The 23,034-nt window shown below is 41.1% G+C and overlaps 1 protein-coding gene across 1 annotated transcript in view; it reads right to left on the bottom strand.

The window, feature by feature from the left end:
* The window catches only part of LOC124795954 (dynein axonemal heavy chain 6), a 1,096,896-nt gene that overhangs the window by 633,813 nt on the left and 440,049 nt on the right, over nucleotides 1–23,034 (bottom strand). Inside the window, exon 29 of the mRNA XM_047260034.1 lies at nucleotides 6,125–6,257. Within this exon, the coding sequence (XP_047115990.1) occupies nucleotides 6,125–6,257 (133 nt within the window). The remainder of the gene's footprint in view (nucleotides 1–6,124; nucleotides 6,258–23,034) is intronic.

Here is a 23,034-nt window from a genome sequence, read left to right as displayed (position 1 = left end):
CCGTTCGCAGTACCAGCACAGCAAGGCCGTTTTGGTTAATGTTACGAGGCCAGATCAGTCAATCATCCAGACTGTTGCCCCTGCAACTACTGAAAAGGCTGCTGCCCCTCTTCAGGAACCACATGTTTGCCTGGCCTCTCAACAGATACCCCTCCGTTGTGGTTGCACCTACGGTACGACCATCTGTATCGCTGAGGCACGCAAGCCTCCCCACCAACGGTAAGGTCCATGGTTCATGGGGGGTGGATGTCAATAAATACTACTAATTTTGCTTTTCACTAAAATGCCAATGTCATGTACCACTTTCTGAGTATTCTTGATTTGACAAAGAGCTTTGAAGTTGAAGTCTGTCAGTGAGCTTCCGTGGGTGGATTTCATTCTCTTAAGTGTGGAAAGAAGTTGTTCACATATGTACGTCCAAACATCAACATAATCATATCTGAAAACTTGTAAAATCATGGAAATTTCTGTTAACAAAAATTTTTATACAAGTCCATGAGACTTATTTAATTATGAAGCTTGTCATGCAAGTGCCTGTCATAGTGTAGGTCTGTACATTGTTAATACAGCTGGGCATCATGCACTGACATACTGTAAATTAACATTTATGTGTCTGACCTTCACTTTGAAGTTCCTAATCCAGCCATCATGCTGATTTTTATCTATTTAAAATGAGCTATTAACAAATTTAAACATTGCTCCATTAAGTACACAGACTTACATCTATAAGATTAGAGAGAACATAATAGACAGTTATTGCTCTGAAGTCAGTGCACAGTATGCACTTTTCCTGTGATATGTAACGACATACAACCACTACATTTTACTGCAAGCACTCACCAGATGGCGAGAGAGCATGAGTGCTTGTGCTCACCTAGCCACCTCCTAAACAGGCTTGTACTATATCACAACTCATTGGACTTTAGTATCTGCAACATTATGTGGACTGTTTGGGTCCTCCGTCACAAAACTAATCTCCTTGAACTCCAGATATGGGAACATCCTGTCCAACATATCCTTGCATCCTGGCACCCTGAGGGATTTAACATCAGTTCATATATTACATTCTCAAGTTGTTAGCTCCCAGCAAATAATGCATAAGTAAAGCAGTGGGTTTCCAGATCTGGCATGTAAGCCCTTTCTTGTTAAAAAAGTGCACTTTTTAATTTCAATTTTCTTTCTTTTTTTAGTCATTTAATTTTTGTATTAATTTTCAGCTTTCATTTTCATCCATCCCACCCCCCTCCCACCAAAAAAAACTTTTTTGCTCTTTTTGGTTTCCCCAGTCTTCTTTTCCACTTTCTTCCTAGTTCTGATTGCACTAATCTCAACTGCACTATTCATTTTGCTTTTCACTTCTCATGCTGTCCATCTATGGTCTCTGAACTGAAACTGGCACAGTGTACAGTTTTCGACTTCCAACTCTTTCTCGCTCCTGTCTCTTAATTTTGTCTCCCCTCATCCTGACAACAGGTTGATTCCTCCAATCCTGGGGTGTGAGTGATCTGCTCAACCTTACTAACCTTCCCAAATACACCCCTCTGCATTCCATGAGGAAGAAACTAATAGTTCCAACAGCTATGATAGTTTTTTCTGTTTCTTTATATATCTAATGATGGTAGTGGAATTTCACCTTCTGCAGGTCAGTGCAGGCAAGCCATTCTGTCTGACTGCACTGAGCAGAAGCTTGATACAGACAAACTAAATATTCTTCTGGATTTAAACATGGCAAACACAAGAGTCATAGAAATTAGAAAAGCTGTTGCATAAAAAGGCAGGTAAAAATGTACCAAGAAAGAAGCTTCTTTGATGCTACTTTGTAAATAAGCAGTCTCATTAACCAAATATCTTGATAGCAACTGCTCAAAAGAGTTTGTAATATGAAAAATCTAAGATAGTAAGAAGAATTATATTGCATTTCTCAAGCTGATAACAGTATGAAAATTACAAAATTTGGGGAAATAAATATTTTGCATGACATACATATACTTCAAGCATGCTATGAAGAATATTTAAAAAAATGGATAGTACTGGAGTAATACGAGATATGGCAAATATACTCATTTAACGTTAAAGAAACACAATAAAGTAGGTGGTGGTTGGAGGGTGCATGGGACAGATTTTACACTGGGGATGGTTACAAGGGTAGGAGCCAGAGGGTAGGAAAGGTGGTTTGGGGATTTCATAGGGATGAACCAAGAGGTTATGAAGGTTAGGTGGACGGCGGAAAGACACTCTTGGTGGAGTGGGGAGGATATCATGAAGGATGGATCTCATTTCAGGGCAGGATTTGAGGAAGTTGTATCCCTGCTGGAGAGCCACATTCAGAATCTGATCCAGTCCCGGAAAGTATCCTGTCACAAGTGAGGCATTTTAGGGGTTCTTCTGTGGGAGGTTCTGGGTTTGAGGGGATGAGGAAGTGGCCCTGGTAATTTGCTTATGTACCAGATCGGGAGGATAGCTGCGGGATGCGAAAGCTGTTTTCAGGTTGTTGGTGTAATGGTTCAGGGATTCCGGACTGGAGCAGATTTGTATGCCACGAAGACCTAGGCTGTAGGGAAGGGACTGTTTGATGTGGAATGGGTAGTTGCTTTCTAGTTCACCTCTATCTCTCCCCATACATATTTATTTTCATATCAGCCTCATGTTACACTTTCCACCTTCTAATACCATGTCACCCTCACAAGATCCCCACAACGACCCCATTAAGTTTTATTTACATTCCCTCCGCAAACATGCCTTCACTCTAGCCAGATTACGCTCCCATATTTTATTTACTCAGGCTTGTCTGACATTTGGCATTACCCCCAAAGGCCTCACACTTAAAGTTCCCATCTCTGGCTGTAACCCTTCTTTCCATCAGTCCCTACATCAGATCCAAACTGAACCATCCATTGCTGTCACCCACCTAATCCTTCACCTACACATCAACTCAGCCAATGAACACACCCGCTAACGCCTATCCTTAATAAAAGTCCTCAATCTTTCCTCTCCCACATCCACACCGGCTGTTCAGAGCATCCTCCTACAGGCCAACCGCAAATCAGAACAGCATGCCACCCTCCACCTCAAAAAACCATCCAATTTCCTGGTTTCCCACCTCTGGAAAGGCAACTCACTCACCCTTCACAACCTTTCCAGCAAACCTCAACCTCCTCTCATTGTACACAGACCCAGTCTCTCCCATCTACTCAATCTCCCACTTTCAGCTCCATTCCCCCCAAAACCTCAAAATTCTAATCAATACAATCTGGAACCACAACACCCTAATTCAGTAGTTAACCTTTCCTCCAAACCTCTCTCCCAATCCGAAACCTCTCTCCTATCCAAAGGCTTCACCTTCAGCCCTACTCCCAGATTCAACCAAACAGTCCTCGTCAAAGATTTACTGTCCTACACTCGTACTCTCTGCTGGAAATATCACTTTGCCACGAAGAAAAATGATCCTAATCCTACTCCTAATGATCCAACTCCCCAAGACACTATCCAAATTAAACCCTGCCTGGAACAGTTCCGTCCTCCTCACAGTGGGACCCACCTCCTCTTCCTCAAAATCACCCTCTCCAAACCTTCCAGGAATTTCTCACTTCCAGCCTTGCCTCTCAATCCTTCGTAAAAAACCTTAATCCTACTCCCAACATCACCACTGCTGAAGCCCAGGCTATCCGTGATCTGAAGGCTGACCGACCCATTGTCACTCTTCCGGCGGACAAGGGTTCCACGACCGTGGTACTTGATTGTCGGGAGTATGTGGCTGAGGGACTGCGTCAGCTTTCAGACAACACCACATACAAAGTTTGCCAAGGTAATCCCATTCCTGATGTCCAGGCGGAGCTTCTAGGAATCTTCAGAACTTAGGCCTCCTACAAAACCTTTCACCTAACTCCATCAACCTCCTGACCCCACCGACACCCCGCACCCCTAACTTCTACCTTCTTCCTAAAATTCAAAAACCCAATCATCCCGGCCGCCCCATTGTAGCTGGTTACCAAGCCCCCACAGAATGTATCTCTGCCTACGTAGATCAACACCTCCAACCCATTACATGCAGTCTCCCATCCTTCATCAAAGACATCAACCACTTTCTTGAACGCCTGGAATCCTTACCCAATCTGTTACCCCCGGAAACCATCCTTGTAATCCTTGTAACCATTGATCCACTTCCTTATACACAAATATTCCGCACGTCCAGGGCCTCACTGCGATGGAGCACTTCCTTTCATGCCGATTACCTGCCACCATACCTAAAACCTCTTTCCTCATTACCTTAGCCAGCTTCATCCTGACCCACAACTTCTTCACTTTCGAAGGCCAGACATACCAACAATTAAAGGGAACAGCCATGAGTACCAGGATGGCCCCCTCGTGCGCCAACCTATTTATGGGCCATTTAGAGGAAGCCTTCTTGGTTACCCAGGCCTGCCAACCCAAAGTTTGGTACAGATTTATTGATTACATCTTCATGATCTGGACTCACAGTGGAGAAGCACTCCAGAATTTCCTCTCAAACCTCAACTCCTTTGGTTCCATCAGATTCACCTGGTCCTACTCCAAATCCCATGCCTTTTCCTTGACGTTGACCTCCATCTGTCCAATGGCCAGCTTCACATGTCCGTCCACATCAAACCTACCAACAAGCAACAGTACCTCCATTATGACAGCTGCCACCCATTCCACATCAAACGGTCCCTTCCCTACAGCCCAGGTCTTTGTGGCAAACGAATCTGCTCCAGTCCGGAATCCCTGAACCATTACACCAACAACCTGAAAACAGCTTTCGCATCCCACAACTACCCTTCTGACCTGGTACAGAAGCAAATTACCGGAGCCACTTCCTCATCCCCTCAAACCCAGAACCTCCCACAGAGGAACCCCAAAAGTGCCTCACTTGTGACAGGATACTTTTCGGGACTGGATCAGACTCTGAATGTGGCTCTCCAGCAGGGATACAACTTCCTCAAATCCTGCCCTGAAATGAGATCCATCCTTCATGAAATCCTACCCACTCCACCAAAAGTGACTTTCCACCGTCCACCTAACCTTCATAACCTCTTGGTTCATCCCTATGAAATCCCCAAACCACCTTCCCTACCCTCTGGCTCCTACCCTTGCAACCGCCCCCAGTGTAAAACCTGTTCCATGCACCCTCCAACCACCAACTACTCCAGTCCTATAACCCGGAAGGTGTACACGATCAAAGGCAGAGCCACGTGTGAAAACACACACGTGATTTACCAACTTACCTGCCTACACTGTGAAGCTTTCTATGTGGGAATGACCAGCAACAAACTGTCCATTCACATGAATGGACACAGGCAGACAGTGTTTGTTGGTAATGAGGATCACCCTGTGGCTAAACATGCCTTGGTGTAAGGCCAGCACATCTTGGCATAGTGTTACACCATCCGAGTTATCTGGATACTTCCCACTAACACCAACCTGTCAGAACTCCGGGGATGGGAACTTGCCCTTCAGTATATCCTCTCTTCTCGTTACCCACCAGGCCTCAACCTCCGCTAATTTCAAGGTGCCGCCGCTCATACCTCACCTGTCATTCAACAACATCTTTGCCTCTGTACTTCCACCTCGACTGACATCTCTGCCCAAGCTCTTTGCCTTTACATATGTCTGCTTGTGTCTGTGTATATGCGGATGGATATGTGTGTGTGTGTGTGTGTGTCTGCAGGAGCGCATACCGTCCTTTTTTCCCCCTAAGGTAAGTCTTTCCGCTCCCGGGATTGGAATGACTCCTTACCCTCTCCCTTAAAACCCACATCCCTTCATCTTTCCCTCTTCTTCCCTCTTTCCTGATGAAGCAACCGTTGGTTGTGAAAGCTTGAATTTTGTATGTATGTTTGTGTTTGTTTGTGTGTCTATCGACATGCCAGCACTTTCGTTTGGTAAGTCACATCATCTTTGTTTTTAGATATAAAATAATATGTATTAATTTTTAGCCACAGCATACACTATTACAGTTTTAGGACTAAATCATGCGATAGATCTGGTCTCAAACTCAAATACCTGTCTTTCATGAGTCATGTATTATGAATAACAAAACAACATTGTCTGTGGAATAGTAAGAAACAATTTTCGTATTTAAGTAAATGTCAACTTCTACCCGTACCTCATCCCAAAGTCATAGTGATCCTGCTGAGATAGTTGTTCACTGCATAGTTTATACATTTGCACCATCTTGTTTGCAAGATTCTTGGATGACTCAAAACCTTCAGAATAAAGGATTACTTCTGCAATAAGAGCTGGAAAGGAAACCTTCCATCATCAAATTTATCACTAATTTCAACTGTAGAATAAAAGAGATTAATGAAGTAAGACAGGACAAAATGAATATATTACGGTATATAAACAAGGAATAAATAAAAAATCATCAACAGACTATAATGTATAATGTATAATGAAATTATATTTATTTGCTTTGACAGAGTATCTGCCAACTAGCATGTGTTGCTGCTGTCAACAAAGAATCCCATGTACATTTTTAAAAACTTATATTTTGTAACAAATGTTTAACGAAAATAGAAACCTACATACATGAACCAGCAAAAAACCAGTAAACTCTGACTGTTCAAGGAATTGAGCTCCCATGTATGTAACAGCTTCAAATTTCTTTTACAAATGAGTTAATGGGTTAAGTGAATTATTTAGAAATAAAAGAGAAGATTCACCAATAGGCAGAAGTGCTGCATCACTGATAGGTACACAAACACAAACAAAATGTACAGAACCTGGCTAGCTTTTGGAATGTACCTCCTTCTCAAAGCTTGTACGAAGAAAACACACACACACACACACACACACACACACACACACACACACACACACACACACACACATGCACACTCCTGTCTCCCTTCATTGTGCTCAGTTGGGCATCTAGCAGCTTGTGGGAGAATGGGAAGCCATCTGTGGGGTAGAGGGTTGTGGGGGGGGGGGGGGGGGGGGCATCTAGTAACTTGTGGGAGAAAGGGAAGCCATCTGTGGGGTAGATAGGGGTGCAGTTAGGTAGGCAACCTGCCCAAGGTATCTGGTTCCTGGATAGTCGATTAGCAACATAGAAGCAATACAGATATGCTAACAGGATCTATACAGGGAATAGTTAAATTTTAAGAGCACTGCTGCATTTATTTCACTTTTCCTTTCTTAATAATTTGGTCTGAATTACATTAATTTTACTACCCAAAACATATTAGATAAAATGATATGAAAAAAGAAATTCTCTCAGCCTCAGTTCATATATACCCTCAGAGTATGATTTATCGGTGGATCTTAAGTAGTCTAATTACTAAATTACACAGACCAGGCATGCTGCCTAATGGAAACACCGAGCCTCATGTCACACAAATTGAATCATTGCAAGTTTTAAATTCTTTGTAGGTCATCATCATATGATATGAATATATTACCATCAAAAAGATGTAAAATTTGCAATCTTGATCATACTTTAGTTTATATGAACAGATAACCAATTTCAACTCTGCTGCCATTGTCAGGTCTCATCAAGGCAGCAACACAGAGGATGTGTACTCTTTAATGGTCAGTTATTAACTAAGAACAATGTAGGAAAAAGACAGATTGCTTCTTACCATAAGGAAGACATCTTAAGTTTCAGACAGGCACAATTAAAAGACACTTACATAAAGCTTTTGGCATGAGATGCTGGAGTTGGTGTTCATGTGGGTGTGTGAGATGTGCTTGTTTGTTTGTATGAATGGTGTATGTTTCACTTTTGCTCATGAAGACTGTGGCCAAAAGCTTTATGTAAGTGTCTTGTAATTGTGCCTGTTTGTAGTTTAATGTGTCTTCTTTATGGTAAGTAATAATCTATTTTTTCCTACATCGTCACATTGTTTAGTTATTAACTACTCATATTTTGTTTGGCTGCGTTTACAAGATCTAATGGTGGCTGCAAAGCCAAAACCAGTTATCTATTTAAATAATTTAAATTGTGATCAAGACTGTGAATGCAGCAGTTCATTTTTCACCTCCACAGTCTCCTCCAAATGCAAAAGTGAACTCACATCATGTCAAAGACCAAAAAATAATAAAAATACAGAATATAATAAAATTTGACATTGCCTTTGATTGCACAAGCAGAGCAAATACATGTGTTGGTGTGAACTATTTTGTGATTACATACCTATGCCAGCATCAACATAACATAGGTAATAAGGTCTACTTAATATAGAATAGCCTGGCAACATACTCTTTGTATAATAGTATACACCTGCCCCCTCTACCTGCACCCCTATACATTCAACCTTTTGACCTGACAGCCTACTATGAACTATCAAGATATATCACATTGTAGTTAAAATTTCCCCTTAAGAGTTTCTCTTTTTTTGCTGAGCAACAACATGGCAAAGCTGAATACTTGACTGATCAGTATTCATCATATTAATATAGACACATATAACTTATATCCTGATAGGCTAGAGTGCATTTCATACTACCACAGAACTATTCAAACATAACAAAACATATTAAGTCAGTTCTAAAATGATGAAATCAGAAAATGTTAACAGTTATTCACATAGTAAGTACTGTCAACAAACAAGGTTGACAACTGAGTTTTAAATACACTTGTATCCATCAGAAGCATTGTCAATGGTGTAATTACAACAAGGATGTTTCTATAATAAGTTTTCAGTAAAGCAATTACATTCCAAACTGGAACTGATAAACTGCCAGCTAATTCCTTAACAATCATAAAATATCAAGTTGAGCATAATTTTCATTTTGTATTAGTAATGTGTATCATTGCCCTGTAGCAATATGTAAGCTTGACCTGAGAGAATATTTCCTTATCAGCTTCATAACTTTTCAGATTCTCATGTTATGTCTTCTATAGAAATTAACTAAGAAACATATTTTTATTGTTATTATCTCATGTCATTGGCTATTCAATTCAATTCAGTTCATTACATAAGTATGCTGTTGTACACATTCATTTTTCAACAGTATAAATTGTACTGTCATTCCACTGCAATTCTCATTATAATCTTAAAACTTCTGCATTGGGACAGCAGTAATGTTAAGCACAAAATCACTATTTTTTTTAAAGTATTGTTAATTGTGTTTTGTACTAATTATTTTCATAAATACATTTGGGTGTCCTTTCAGGAGCTTAGGACATTGTATCACTGCTAATTCATTTGGGAAACAATACTTTGACTGCTCCCAGGAGTAAAGCCCAAATAAAAATAAGTTGTGCATTTAAAAGGGAACCCTCTTCCTTATGCAGTTCCTAGTGCTCCCATATCCAATCAAATATTTATGCCCCTCTGAAGACTTAATGCAGAAAAAAATTTATAAAACATACATGATCTACTGGTATAAGGTTTGTAATACGTTTTCTACCAATACAAAGGTAAGGGACTATATTAAATAAAATTCATTTGAAGAAAATGATATGGTACATTGCTCATCCTCAGTGAGGGATGAATGCTGTCATAGGGTTCTTAAAACCTGAGTTACAATAAAGCTTATTAGAACAGATTTCAACTAGATTAACATATACACAATATAGTAAACAAATTTTAGGTCTTTATAAAAATCTGTCCCTAGATAATACTTACCTCCAAAAAATAATGTAAAATGCTACTACCCTGCAAAAATGTAACTTAATAGACAGTCAAATTATGCAATGAAGCAAAGAAACAAAAGAAAATCAAAGATGGAATAATGACAATATTGTGAAAAGGATAGTAGCTACTCACCCTACAGGGGAGATGTTGAGTTACAGATAGGCACAACAAATGGCCAAAAAGGACATCACTTGAATCAGACAAAACACACACACACACACACACACACACACACACACACACACACACACACACACACTGACACACACCCACACACACCCACACACACACACACACACACAACTGCGACTCAGACACAAATGATCACTGTTTCTGGCTGCCAAGGCCAGACTCATTATTCCATCCTGGATTTTCCACTGTTTAATTTAGGTAACCTTTGTATCTAGGTAATAAACCTAGTATTATACTTCATTTCTTACCTCAGGCTCTTACACTATTTGTATTGAATCATACTACTTTGTTGTTCTTTTCTTTTCTTATATATAAGCTATATGTAAACTGAATGAGTTATAGACACCACCCAAGGTAAATTAACGAGTTGTTTTGTGGCAAGGATAATGTTTTCATATATTGTTAAATATCTGTATGAAACAAAGTAAGAAATATGCTCTTCAATTTGTTAATTCATGTATATTCACCCTTTTGTTTCTGTAAGTGGTAGTGTACAGACATACGCATGGATCCATCATACCAGCATTATTAAGAATGTGCATTTTAACCATTCATTAAAAGTATTATAAAAAGTTATTAGAAAAGGAATATTTATTCACACCATTATGAGGTCAACTCCTATCTGTTCATCATTTCACTCGCTGCTGAGATCCTGAATCAGTAGGTTCGGTGCAGACAAGAATAAATACGCAGTATCCGGTGGAGCGTTCCTGCATCAACATTGTCACAATTGAGACTAAATACAATGGAATTAATGTGAAGGTAATGAAAGACTTGATAAGTACATACTAAACTTGGTTTAATTATATTTAAAATATTGTGCTTTGTGTGACAGATCAACAATTCCAGTGGTTGCGGCGATTATTAGGTACCGTACACTCCTGGAGGCAGCAGTACATAATGCCAATTATGTTTATTGACCTTGAATGTAATGATATTAAAGGTCTGTTGGTATTGGTATCAGTTAAAGTTCAACCAAGATAGTGCACAGACTCATAAATTTCCTTCGACATTTTGGCAACTATTTTTTCTAATCAATTTTTCCAATTATTCAAGCAATTATTCATCTATTTCCACATATCCATTCATAATGCTGATGTAATAGACAGATATGTTTCTGAAGCTCTGCTGGTAATACATAATAACCTGAACAGAATGTAACATAAGGATTTTTGAAAATGTGCCATCTCTCTTGTAATACTGTACTCATGTAATTTGTTTCCTCTATCTTGTGTTCAATCACATGATATGATGGTATAAGGTATAGCACAGGAAGCTTTATTTAATTTTTACTACCCACATCCATCTGTGCAACTGCTGTGCAGGATTCACCAAAGCAAGATATAACAAATGTAGTCCCCAACAAAAGTTCTTGCACTTATCTGACTAGTGGTACAAGATTCCATCTATCTATTTTGGCATGAATTGTAATTTACAGTGTTATGCTCACATTCTTACACAACATGTACTTCATGTTTCTGTGGTTATGTCACATGAGCCTGTTCATATATTTCACCCACTTCTTAAAACTATATTCCTATTTCATCTGTCTTATGTTACACAACAAGATATGATAGTACAGGGTAGAGCATGCGAATAGACTTACAGAATAGTTTTTACTAAAATGCATCCATATGTGCTGCTGCGATGCCAGATTCACCAAAGCAAGAAACTGCTAATGCATGTCTTCAGTGACATTTCTTATTCATATATGATTTATGCTACAAGATCTCACTTTTATGTTCTTCAGCTAAATTGTAATTTAAAATTTTGCATCCACATTCCAACACAATAGGTTTTCTTGATTCTGTGGTTATGTCACATGGAGGTGATCAAGGCCACCCATACAATACACTATAGGGGGTGCTGAATCTGTGGTACTGAGTATTATCTATGTATTATTAATATTTTGGAAGACAAATGGTGACTTGTAAGTAGCCTTTAAAAAGTTCTAGTTCTGACACAATTAAAAACCTGTGTAATACCAACTTTAAAGCAATTTCTTGAGAAAAAAATTTAAACTGTATTCCTATTTTAAGTCATCTATGTAACCAAGTAGATAAATGCCATATAATCTTATGGTTCACTGTGCTGGGAAGACATAAAAAGAATTTGAATAATGGTTCACATTATGCAGTGGTTGCGTAATGTATGTTACACAAAAGAACTTGAATAATGGTTCACATTATGCAGTGATTACGTAATGTATGTTACACAATCCTGCTTATCTTGTCTGTACAGTAATGAAAGTATTTATACATTTTAATGGTGAAGAGTAATATAGTTACATCAAATGCTGCCCAGTTTAATATTTCCTATTTATAATAGCTCTACATGGATGCCAGTGTAAATGTACACTGAATCCTTCAGCTGAAATGTGCTTCACTTTCTTACACGTCACTATAGATTTCTTTATTGAAATTTGACAGTATCACATTGAAAGGCAAGGCAGCAATACTCTCCAGTCTATAAACTGTGTTTCTCACAACAGACAGTGCATCAATGTCACAATGGTATGGCTATGGACCTCCTAGCTTTAGATAACCATGCTGTATATATTGTCACCAATTTGCAGTGTCCATGCTATACCCCCCCCCCCCCCCTCCCCAATATTTCTTCTCCTCTTCCTTCCCCCTCCACCATTCAACTCCCTATCCCCCTCCATCTCCCACTTTTCTGCTAGGTCAAGACATCGCAATTTCCAGTTTTCAGTGATCAAGTTATTTATATTTTCTTATTCCCCCCTCCCACACTGATTTTCAAGACTTATCTCTTGAGGCAAGATGGGGATCAGGGAGGGGGGGGATCAATTGATGTAACTACCGAGTACATATATACAGTACTGTAATAAGGTAAGCATAGTGTAAATAAGAACAAGTTTTCAAATTTTAAAGAACTACTCAAAGAAATTTGTAATTTTAAATTAAATGAAAACAATGGTCTGATACATATGTAAGAGGCATCTAATGGTGGCAACGATTTGCTTGCCTTATCTGTGTCTTACTGTCAGTCAGTTTAGTTTCTGTACTTGTTGACTGCCCAACCAGCCAACCACTACACAGTACAGCTAATACTGTAACACATGGCATTGCTCCTCTCCTGATCCTCTGTTTCAATTTCACAATGGAACTGACAACAGTATGCTTCATTTAAATCTTGTCACTGGTCTTCAGTATGGCACTGCTGGTGGATTCTCCAATTGTGGTTGTCCCCTCACATCTGCTTCACTATGGTGAACACAGAAGGTAGACTCTCCTGTTGAAACTTTGTCATCATCGATTTTTATCAGTTTCCTTGAGCCTCCCGCCATCACTCTGTGCATCAGGAGTGTAGTTGGGTTTCACATAGAAGACATGCACAACATCTCTGCACGTTTATTTTCTTGATGAAGGATCATAATGATCAGATTCATATGTGATGTCTGTCAAGTGACAAAGGATACAATTCCCAGTCTGTATCTCACTTGTCAGTGCTTGACAACACAGCACTCTTGGTTTTTCTCCTGGGTCTTCAGAGGCCATAAGCAAGCAAGCTGTCTTGTGTCCTTAGTCCTGGTGATGAGGTGTTTCATGTAGTCATCCTGAGTATTGCTCTGTTGACATGAGAAAAGTGGTGTATTCACTGATGTTTTGGCTTTGTGACTGCCAAACAGAGAGAATGGTGTGAAGCCTGCACTGACTTACTCTGCTCTATTTTATCAAAATATCATAATGGGCAGTACTGCACATCATTATGTCTGTTCAACAATAATTTTATTGAAGCATTCTGTGAGACGATTTGTCTGTGGATGGCAGGCAGTTGTCATCTTGTTGGCGATGTCACAAACTGAAATTACCTCCAACACTTGTCTTGATTTGTAAACTTTTACACGAGCAGAAATCATCACAAGGGGTGCTCCATAGTTCAAACTGGTGCTCCATGCTTCAAAGTGAGGTCTTCTACTTGTAAATTTGCAATTTCCTGAGCTTTTTCAGTCCAAACAGCTTTGTTGACAGTGTAGTGGGTGAGATACCCATTGCAGTCTATCATCCATTGATTCACATTTGTTGACTTTGGGAACATCCCCAAGAGGTCTATTCCAATTTGGTGGGATGGTGGTCCTGCAAGTGCAGTTGGCGTGAGATGCCTCAGAGATAACAGCAGAACATGCTCCTATCACCGGCATTCCCTACAGTGGCTCACATAGCATTCAATGGGTCAGTACAGACTTATGATGTAATACCACTGTCTGATACTGTCTAGAGCCTACATGATTCCCAGGTGACGAGATGTTGGAGCACTGTGGAAATACTTACAGGTTATCTGGCTGTACATTAGATGGGATGACAAGCAACCATTTCTGCCCCATTGGATAATAATTCCTCTTATTCAATGTTCTGTTTCTTAAATGGAATTTACTTTGCTTGGTTCCTCCTCCTCCAACATTTGTATGGTTTTCAGCAATGCTAGTTCTTTGCACTGTTCAGCTGAAATGTCATTTAATGCAGCAACAACTGTGATCTTATCCAGGATTCTGTGTTTCACAAAATGAGTTCTTGAAAGAAGTTTGGTGCCCTTTTGTTTGCATCTGACTCAGAATACCAGTAAGACTTCATACACCCAAAGCCTCAGTACCCATCTCACCAGTCAACCTGATGGGTCTTTCAGCTTAGTGAGCCAACACAGAGAATCAACTTGTTGATAAACCAAACAATGGCAAGCAACTTTTTCTTGTGATTCTTCCGTCTTAGGGGGTCAGGGGGGGGAGGGGGGAGAGGGGGGACTTCTACCAGATGTTCGCATCATTCTCACACGATATTTTCATGGCATAACTCGCTGTCTTCTTCAGGTGCTACCCGAGAATGGCCCTCAGGTGGATCAAGTCCAGTATTTATGCTCCCTTGTTGCTCCGCACCACATTGGGTGTTCCCTCCGTGGTCCGCACCCACCATACACAGCTTCCAGGGTTCTCTTTGGTCGTCAGTGTTTCCACTGCCGTCTGTGTCCGGCTTGGCCACTCTCTGGGGTCGCAGTCATCATCTGTAGTGTCTGGTGCTCTGCATCCTGCCTATTTCCGTGGTCTCCATTTCTGTTTCCTGATGGGCGCTTCATAACTGATGTGCGTCATGTCGAGTGTTTTGTTCGCGGTCTGTGATTGCCAGGCCCAGCTCCCATGGTCCCTTCTGCTCGATGGTGTTCAAAATGCTATTCGCACCCACTGCAGCTGTCCTCTGGGGTCGTGGTCGCAATCTAAGGTCTGACAAAACTGGTCTGTGATGTCTGGCGATCTGTCTCATTTCTGTTTCCTCAGTTTCCACTTCTGTCTCTTGCTGGGTGCTACGTGATCTGTCCATGCCGCATTGAGTGTTCAGTTTCACGTTCGCCCACGCCAGGTGTGGCTCCGATGGTTCCCTCTGATTAATGGTGTTCCAAACAATGTCCACGCCAGGCTTGGACATCCTCTAGGGTTGTGGTTGTCATCTCAGGAGTGTCAGGACAAATCTGTAGTCTGTGGTGCTCTGTCTTGTGGTTACTTTCTTGGTCCCCACTCCTATTTCTTGTGAAATCTCAATGTGTTTGGCGTTGAGTTTTCAGAAGTTCAGGAGCAGATCCCAGGCTGTGCTGAGCTGGTATCCATTGTCACAGATTCTCCGTGATCTTGATCTCAATAGACTCTTTTATGACATACCCCAATATCTAGGTGTCTGTGTGGCAATCTTGGTGTCATTGTAGTTCATCAAATGACAGAGCTCTAGACAGTGTTCTGCTATGGCTGATTTGGTTGCCTGTCTGAGTCTGGTGTGCCTCTGGTGTTCTTCACATCTGATGTCCATAGTCCTGGTGGTCTGGCCAATGTATGACATTGCACATTCTCATGGTATGTTGTAAATGCCTGGCTTCCATATCCCCAGGTCATCTTTTACATTCCCCAACATTGTCCCAATCTTAGTGGGTGGACAAAATACCCTCTTGATGTCATGTTTCATGAGAATTCTGCTGATCTCAGCAGAGATCTGTCCAGCATATGGCAAGTATGGCACCCTCTTCATCTCTTCTGGGTCTTCTTCTGGATCCTGTGGTTGACTAGCAAGTCAAAGTGCCTTCTGGATGTCTCTAGATGAGAACCCATTCCTGCTGAACACCAACTGTCAGTGTTCTATTTCCACTGCCAAACTGCCACGGTCAGACAGAGTACATGTTCTGTGGACTAGAGTTTTGAGCACTCCATTCTTCTGTGCCAGATGGTGGCAGCTGTTGGCTTGCAGGTATAAGTCAATGTGTGTTGATTTGCGGTACACACTGTGCCCAAATGTGCCATCAGCCTTCCTCTTGACTAATACATCCAGGAATGGGAGTTGTCAATCCTTCTCAAGTTCCATTGTGAATGTTATATTCGGGTGGTGTGAATTCAGATGTTCCAGAGAATCATCTAGCTTCTCCCTGCCATGGGGACAAATGACAAAGGTATCATCCACATATCTAAAAAAAGCACTTGGTTTGATATGTGGCCGATGTAAGGGCCTCCTCTTCAAGTCTTTCCATGAATAGGTTGGCAACAACTGGTGATAGAGGGCTGCTCATTGCCACCCCTCCCATTTGCTCAGAAAATTTACCCCCATATGGGAAGTATGTCAAGGTTAGTACGTGCCTGAATAACTTGAGGAGAGCTCCATTGAAACTCTCTCCAATAAGACCGAGTGAGTCATTCAGTGGTACTCGTGTGAAGAGAGACACCACATCGAAACTGACCATTATGTCAGAGCCCACAATGTGTAGTTGCCTCAGTCATTGTAGGAAGTCCTCTGAGTTCCGAATGTGGTGCACACATTTGTCCACATGTGGTAACAGCCTTTTCTTTAGGTATTTTGCAGTAGGATACGTGGCAGCACTGATATTGCTAACAATAGGTCGAAGACTGACCTCATTCTTGTGAACTTTGGAGAGTCCACACAGTCTAGGTGATACTGGCACTTTGGAATGTCGCTGTCTGATGACTTGTTCAGGCAGGCCTGTCTTCTTCAGCAGAGCCCTGGTCTTTTTGTCCACTTTGTCCATGGGGTCACTTTCTATTGGTTTGTATGCAGGGTCCTCCAGAAGTTGTTGCAGTTTTCTGTCATAATCTGTCTTCTTTAGGATGACTGTAGAGTTCCCCTTGTCTGCTGGCATCACCATATTGCTTTCATCCTCCCGGAATTGCCTGAGTGCCAACCTTTCATTGAATTAGATGTTGGATTTGGATGGCTTTGTCTTGATGAGTGCCCTGCATGCCTCTCTACGGATCTCTTCAGCCACACTGTATGGTAGCCTGTTGGTCGCTTGCTTGACTGCACTGATGAAAGTTGCAACAGCACGTTTCTGCATGTCACTGCAAAGATGAGGCTCTTGCTGAGTACTTTTAAGGTGATCTCGTCGAGCTACTTGTCACTTATGTGACCACTGTACGCATGTCCCCATCCTGTTGTTCCTTGTTGTTGAGGCGTTCAAACTTGGCTAGTTGGCATGCCGCTGACTTCTTTCTGATGCATTCTTGGCTGTTCAGGGAAGCTGCTATGGAAAGATGGAGATACAGCAACTCCCTGGACGTCACATCTAGTTGATGATGCATTTCATGCACTCTTTCCCTCACCAGTGCGAGGCTAGCTCAGCATTTGATCTTGTTAACCATTCTGGAATTGACATGGTGCTTGATCCTAATGAATACTGGAACTACCTCCCCCTCTTGACATCTCAGCAGGAAACTGAGAGAACTCAGCATTCTCCCTTTCCTTTGTTGAAGCTTGTCCAGCTTCTTGATGTTGTGGTACATCTCCTCCCCATAGGGTCTTCTGATGTAATTCTTCAGTCTTTCCCATGGATCTGTTGACATTTTGAAAAATGGAACTTATGCCAGATGCTCACGCCGTTCTCACGTGATATTTCAATGACGTAACTCGCTTTTTATTCAGGTACTACCAGAGAATCTTTCTTGGTTGCAGAGTAGGAAGCAGAAGTCATTAATTTTTCAAAATTTTTGTGAATTTTCACCAGAACTGCACCATACCATTGGTGTAAAGTTCTATCTAGGCTTTCTTATCACACAATTCTAGGACTGGAGCATAAGTTAACATCCTCCTAAAGACAAGGAAAGATTTTCCTTGTGCATCATTCCAGAAAAATGTCCCTTGCAGTATTTCTTGCAAGAGATGTGCCTTGTTGCAAAGGAACTTTATGAATGCTGTTAGTATAGTCACAATCTGAAAAAAATATTTCACATCATGAATGCATTGAGGAATTGGAAAATCTGTGACTGCTCTTATTTTTCCTAGGTTATGACAGACTACATTGTCATTAATTAGGGGCCTCAAGATTTTTTATTTCTTGTGTGAGGCAGAGACACGTTTTTGCACTCAGGTGGAGGCTTGGAGTTCAGTACAGTTGTAAGACAGATTAGAAGTTCTTTGATTGTCTTTGAAAAAATGATAAAGTCATCTAGACAGCAAAGACTTATCATTCAGTTAAGATGTTGATGTAGGTTGTCCATTATACATTCAATGGAGGCAGGCGTACTACATAATTGAAACAATATAACTTTGAATTCATAGAGACCATGAGGTGTTATGAAGGCAATCTTTTCACAGTCAGCCTCATCAACCATGGTCTGCCAGCAGCCTAGTTGAGTTGAGATATACACACATAAAAAAAAGTTTTGCATCACTTCGGTTCCGAGAGTTCGGGAGCCTGTACAGAAAATTGGAATAGAGATCAACATAAACATCATTTCCGTCCTTTTTATTGCTCACTAAAACCACTCATTGCATGTTGTACCACCATCCAGCGAGACCTTCAGAGGTGGTGGTCCAGATTGCTGCACACACCAGTACCTCTAATACCCAGTAGTATGTCCTCTTGCATTGGTGCATGCCTGTATTCATTGTGGCATACTATCTACAAGTTCATCAAAGCATTGTTGGTCCAGATTGTTCCACTCCTCAACAGTGATTTGGTGTAGATCCCTCAGAGTGGTTGATGGGTCACGTCGTTCATAAATAGAACTTTTCAATATATCCCAAGCATGTTCGATAGGGCTTATGTCTGGATAACATTCCGGCCATTATAGTCGAGCGATGTCATTATCCTGAAGGAAGTCATTCACAAGATGTGTATGATAGGGGCGCGAATTGTCATCCATGAAGATGAATGGCTCGCCAATATGCTGCTGATATGCTTGCACTATCAGTCGGAGGATGGCATTCACGTATCGTACAGCCATTACAGTGCCTTCCGTGACCACCAGTGCGGTACATCAGCCCCATATTATGCCACCCCAAAACATCAGGTGACCTCCACCTTGCTGCACTCATTGGACAGTGTGTATAAGGCGTTCAGCCTGACTGGGTTGCCTCCAAACACGTCTCCGATGATTGTCTGGTTGAAAGCATATGCGACACTGATCAGTAAAGAGAATGTGATGTCAATCCTGAGCAGTCCATTCGGCATGTTGTTGGGCCCATCTGTACCGCGCTGCATGGTGTCATGGTTGCAAAGATGGACCTCACCGAGGATTTTGGTAGTGAAATTGCACATCATGCAGCCTATCGTGCACAGTTTGAGCCATAACACAACATCCTGTGGATGCACAAAAAGCATTATTCAATATGGTGGCGTTGCTGTCAGGGTTCCTCAAACCTGTAATCCATAGCTAGTGGTCATCCACTGCAGTAGTAGCCCTTCGGCGGCCTGAGCGAGGCATATCATTGACAGTTCCTGTCTCTCTGTATCTCCGTCATGTCTGAACAACATTGCTTTGTTTCACTCCAAGATGCCTGGGCACTTCCCCTGTTGAGAACCCTTCCTGGCACAAAGTAACAATGTGAACACAATCAAATCATGGTATTGACCGTTTAGCCATGGCTGAACTACAGACAACATGAGCCGTGTACCTCCTCTCTGGTGGAATGACTGTAACTGATCAGCTGTCGCACCCCCTCCATTTAATAAGTGCCGCTCATGCACGGTTGTTTACATTTTTGGTTGGGTTTAGTGGCATCTCTGAACAGTCAAAGGGACTGTGTCTGTGATACAATATCCATAGTCAATGTCTATCTTCAGGAGTTCTGGGAACTGGGGTAATGCAAAACTTTTTTTGATGTGTGTACTTCGTTCCTTAAAAGCAGTCTAGAATATCATCAATACATGGCAGCGGATAGACATATTTCTTTATTATTTTGTTCAGTCAGCAGCAAAAATGCTACATGCCATCTTTCTCCTTCACATTCCGTAGAACCTTCTCAACCTCCTTCCAAATTATTTAATGTTCAAGTGATAACGCCCTGTATGAGTCCTGGGTAAATGGTGGATAATCCTCCCTGTTCTTATGGTGTTTTAGTATTGGCCAACTGGTTTATCTTTCCTCCACTCTGGATTTGAAAGCATCCAAAAATGACACAGAATGGCTCTCACTTGCTGATATTGCACCTCAACTAGGCCATATCCTATTGTGAGATTGACAGTAGTTTCCTCCCATACATTGTCTATAGTGGTATCAGAGTATGAATGTTTGTCAATGACAATAAGCTGCTCTTCCTGGACTGGTTCCGATGACCTTATGCACATACCTTTAGGGATGAGTTGTAGCTGCTGATGACAGTCAGAAGTTCAAAGTTCTCTTTGATCACACACAATGCTTATATTTGTGCTGGAATGTAGGTTTCTGTTTTGAGCCTGAGAAGCTTTTTGCAATCAACAAAAGCTCCACACTTTAAATGAATGTCTCAATTGGTGACTGGAACTTGTCTCGTTGTTGGCATGGTAACATCATCTTCAACAATAAAAAACTGCCCTGAGCAACCTTTTTTATGTGTACTTTTTGGAACAGCTTTGTCCCACAGGTTGATTATAGTCATCTGCAGTTGACTGGCATCAACAGGAGTATTGTGATGGTTGACATCTTGTGGCGTAATAGATGTCAAACATTCATCTTTTCTCTCTGCAGTAGTGTACAATCTGGTCTGGGGGTCCACAAAGAAAACACACCAATGTGTCTTTCTCCATCCTCCAAACATCCATTTTTTTGTGTGGCATTGTACTTGGTGAAGGATTTGGTTGTTTCTGCATTGTTCAGATGCTGGGTTGCTGTTATATGAGTGCAGCATAAGTCTGAGTTGCAAGAATCCATTTTTCATGCTGCATTCAACTAGTGGTGGTACTTGGCACCAGAGATTGCTACACATCTTTTTAGACATTCTCTATTATGTCTTGTGTATGGGATCAATATTCACAGTTTCTCTTCTCTTACTATCTGACGTACAAGAGAGGTGAGCTTCGGTCTTCCATAAGTGCCATACAGGCCAGACCTGGCAGTCAGTCACACGCTTTTATCTGCCTCTCTCTCTCTCTTCATAGTTTTTATTTATCTTTTCTTATTCAGTGGCATCATTTGATGAATTCCTCTGCTGTTGGGACATTCTATACTAGAGGAGCTCAATGGATATCTTCTGTGACTCCTTTCATAAAGTGTGAGATTTTATTGGCTTCTGTGATGTTCAGTTTCATTACATGGTGTAGAGCCAAAACATTCGGTATGCATGACTGTCTCAAGAAAGACACAAATGATTATCTCAACTTAATGTCTACTCACTATTCACTGATAGATTAACAGTTACCTGTCTTCATTTCTTGTGTACTGGTATTTCATTATCATTTACTTTATTTGACAAGTACAATTAATGAATTACCATAAGAAATTAACGGGTGAAAACTTACAGTACCACATCATAGAAAAGTCTTTGAGTAATACACTATGGAAAAACAGAAATATGATGGAAATAAGTCCTCCAAAAGCAGTTAAATTGCATAATACGAGGGCTATTCGGAAGGTAAGTTCTGATTGGTCATAAAATCAAAAATGTTTTATTTGCAATAGTAAGCTGCACTTTACAGCTACCTAACTGCCACTCCGACTTAGACATCTGTCATATTGTACCAACTTTTGCCAATACCTTCGTCATAGAAGGCAACTGCCTGTGCTTTACACAAATTCTCCATGCTCATCTGCAGGTCGTTGTCTGTGCCAAAATGTTGTCTTCATAACCAGCAGTTCATGCAAGCAGAGATGAAACTCAGGATGAGCTCTGCAGCAGCATCTTCATTGCCCCTGCAGAGTGCAGCCGAGAATTGTCATGAAGAATGAAACGCATGATGGTTATGTTATGTAGGCTGCATGACATCAGACAAAATCTTTCACCCATTCCTTATACTTGGAGGGAGACACTTACTAGGCATCTTTACATGTTTACTGTTCGCTCAGAATTGAAAAGAGCAATGCGCTGTGATTGATGGGCATACCAGAGATCCTACTAAACACATCTGTGTAAAACTTCATCAGATTTTCTTAGTGCCACAAATGACAGGTAGACTAGAGACACTAACCAACACATCTGTGCAAAACTTCATCAGATTTTCACAGTAGTTTCAATTCCTTGACTGATCAGAACTTATTTTCCAAATAGACCTTGTATAAGAACCATTGGTTGCTTTGTCATTAAGAAAAGTATTGTTGCAGTTCTTTTCCCTATTGGCCAAATCCATCATTTGTTTGACATCTATTTTGCTTCTATTTAGAGAAGAGTTTTAAGCTGTACAGGGAAATGTGGGTACAGAGCCTTATATAGAAGCACTCAGTTTCTGTTGTACTACTATAATACATGTTAAAAGGTACTTAAGTCATTGAAAAGCATTCTGTCTTCCCTCCAAGTTTCACTTGAAATTTTTTTAGTTGTTATCATTCACTTAGAATTATTCCATACATCAAAACTTTGATTTCTGGCATAAGGCTCAACAAACATGAAAATATCACACTCTGCAAAACTGGTTAGTGCTATACACTCCTGGAAATTGAAATAAGAACACCGTGAATTCATTGTCCCAGGAAGGGGAAACTTTATTGACACATTCCTGGGGTCAGATACATCACATGATCACACTGACAGAACCACAGGCACATAGACACAGGCAACAGAGCATGCACAATGTCGGCACTAGTACAGTGTATATCCACCTTTCGCAGCAATGCAGGCTGCTATTCTCCCATGGAGACGATCGTAGAGATGCTGGATGTAGTCCTGTGGAACGGCTTGCCATGCCATTTCCACCTGGCGCCTCAGTTGGACCAGCGTTCGTGCTGGACGTGCAGACCGCGTGAGACGACGCTTCATCCAGTCCCAAACATGCTCAATGGGGGACAGATCCGGAGATCTTGCTGGCCAGGGTAGTTGACTTACAC

The sequence above is a fragment of the Schistocerca piceifrons genome, chromosome 4 (genome assembly GCF_021461385.2).
Source record: "Schistocerca piceifrons isolate TAMUIC-IGC-003096 chromosome 4, iqSchPice1.1, whole genome shotgun sequence".
Classification (NCBI taxonomy): Eukaryota; Metazoa; Arthropoda; class Insecta; order Orthoptera; family Acrididae; genus Schistocerca; species Schistocerca piceifrons.
Note: the sequence above shows the minus strand (reverse complement) of the source record. Positions and strands in the feature narration are given on the sequence as shown.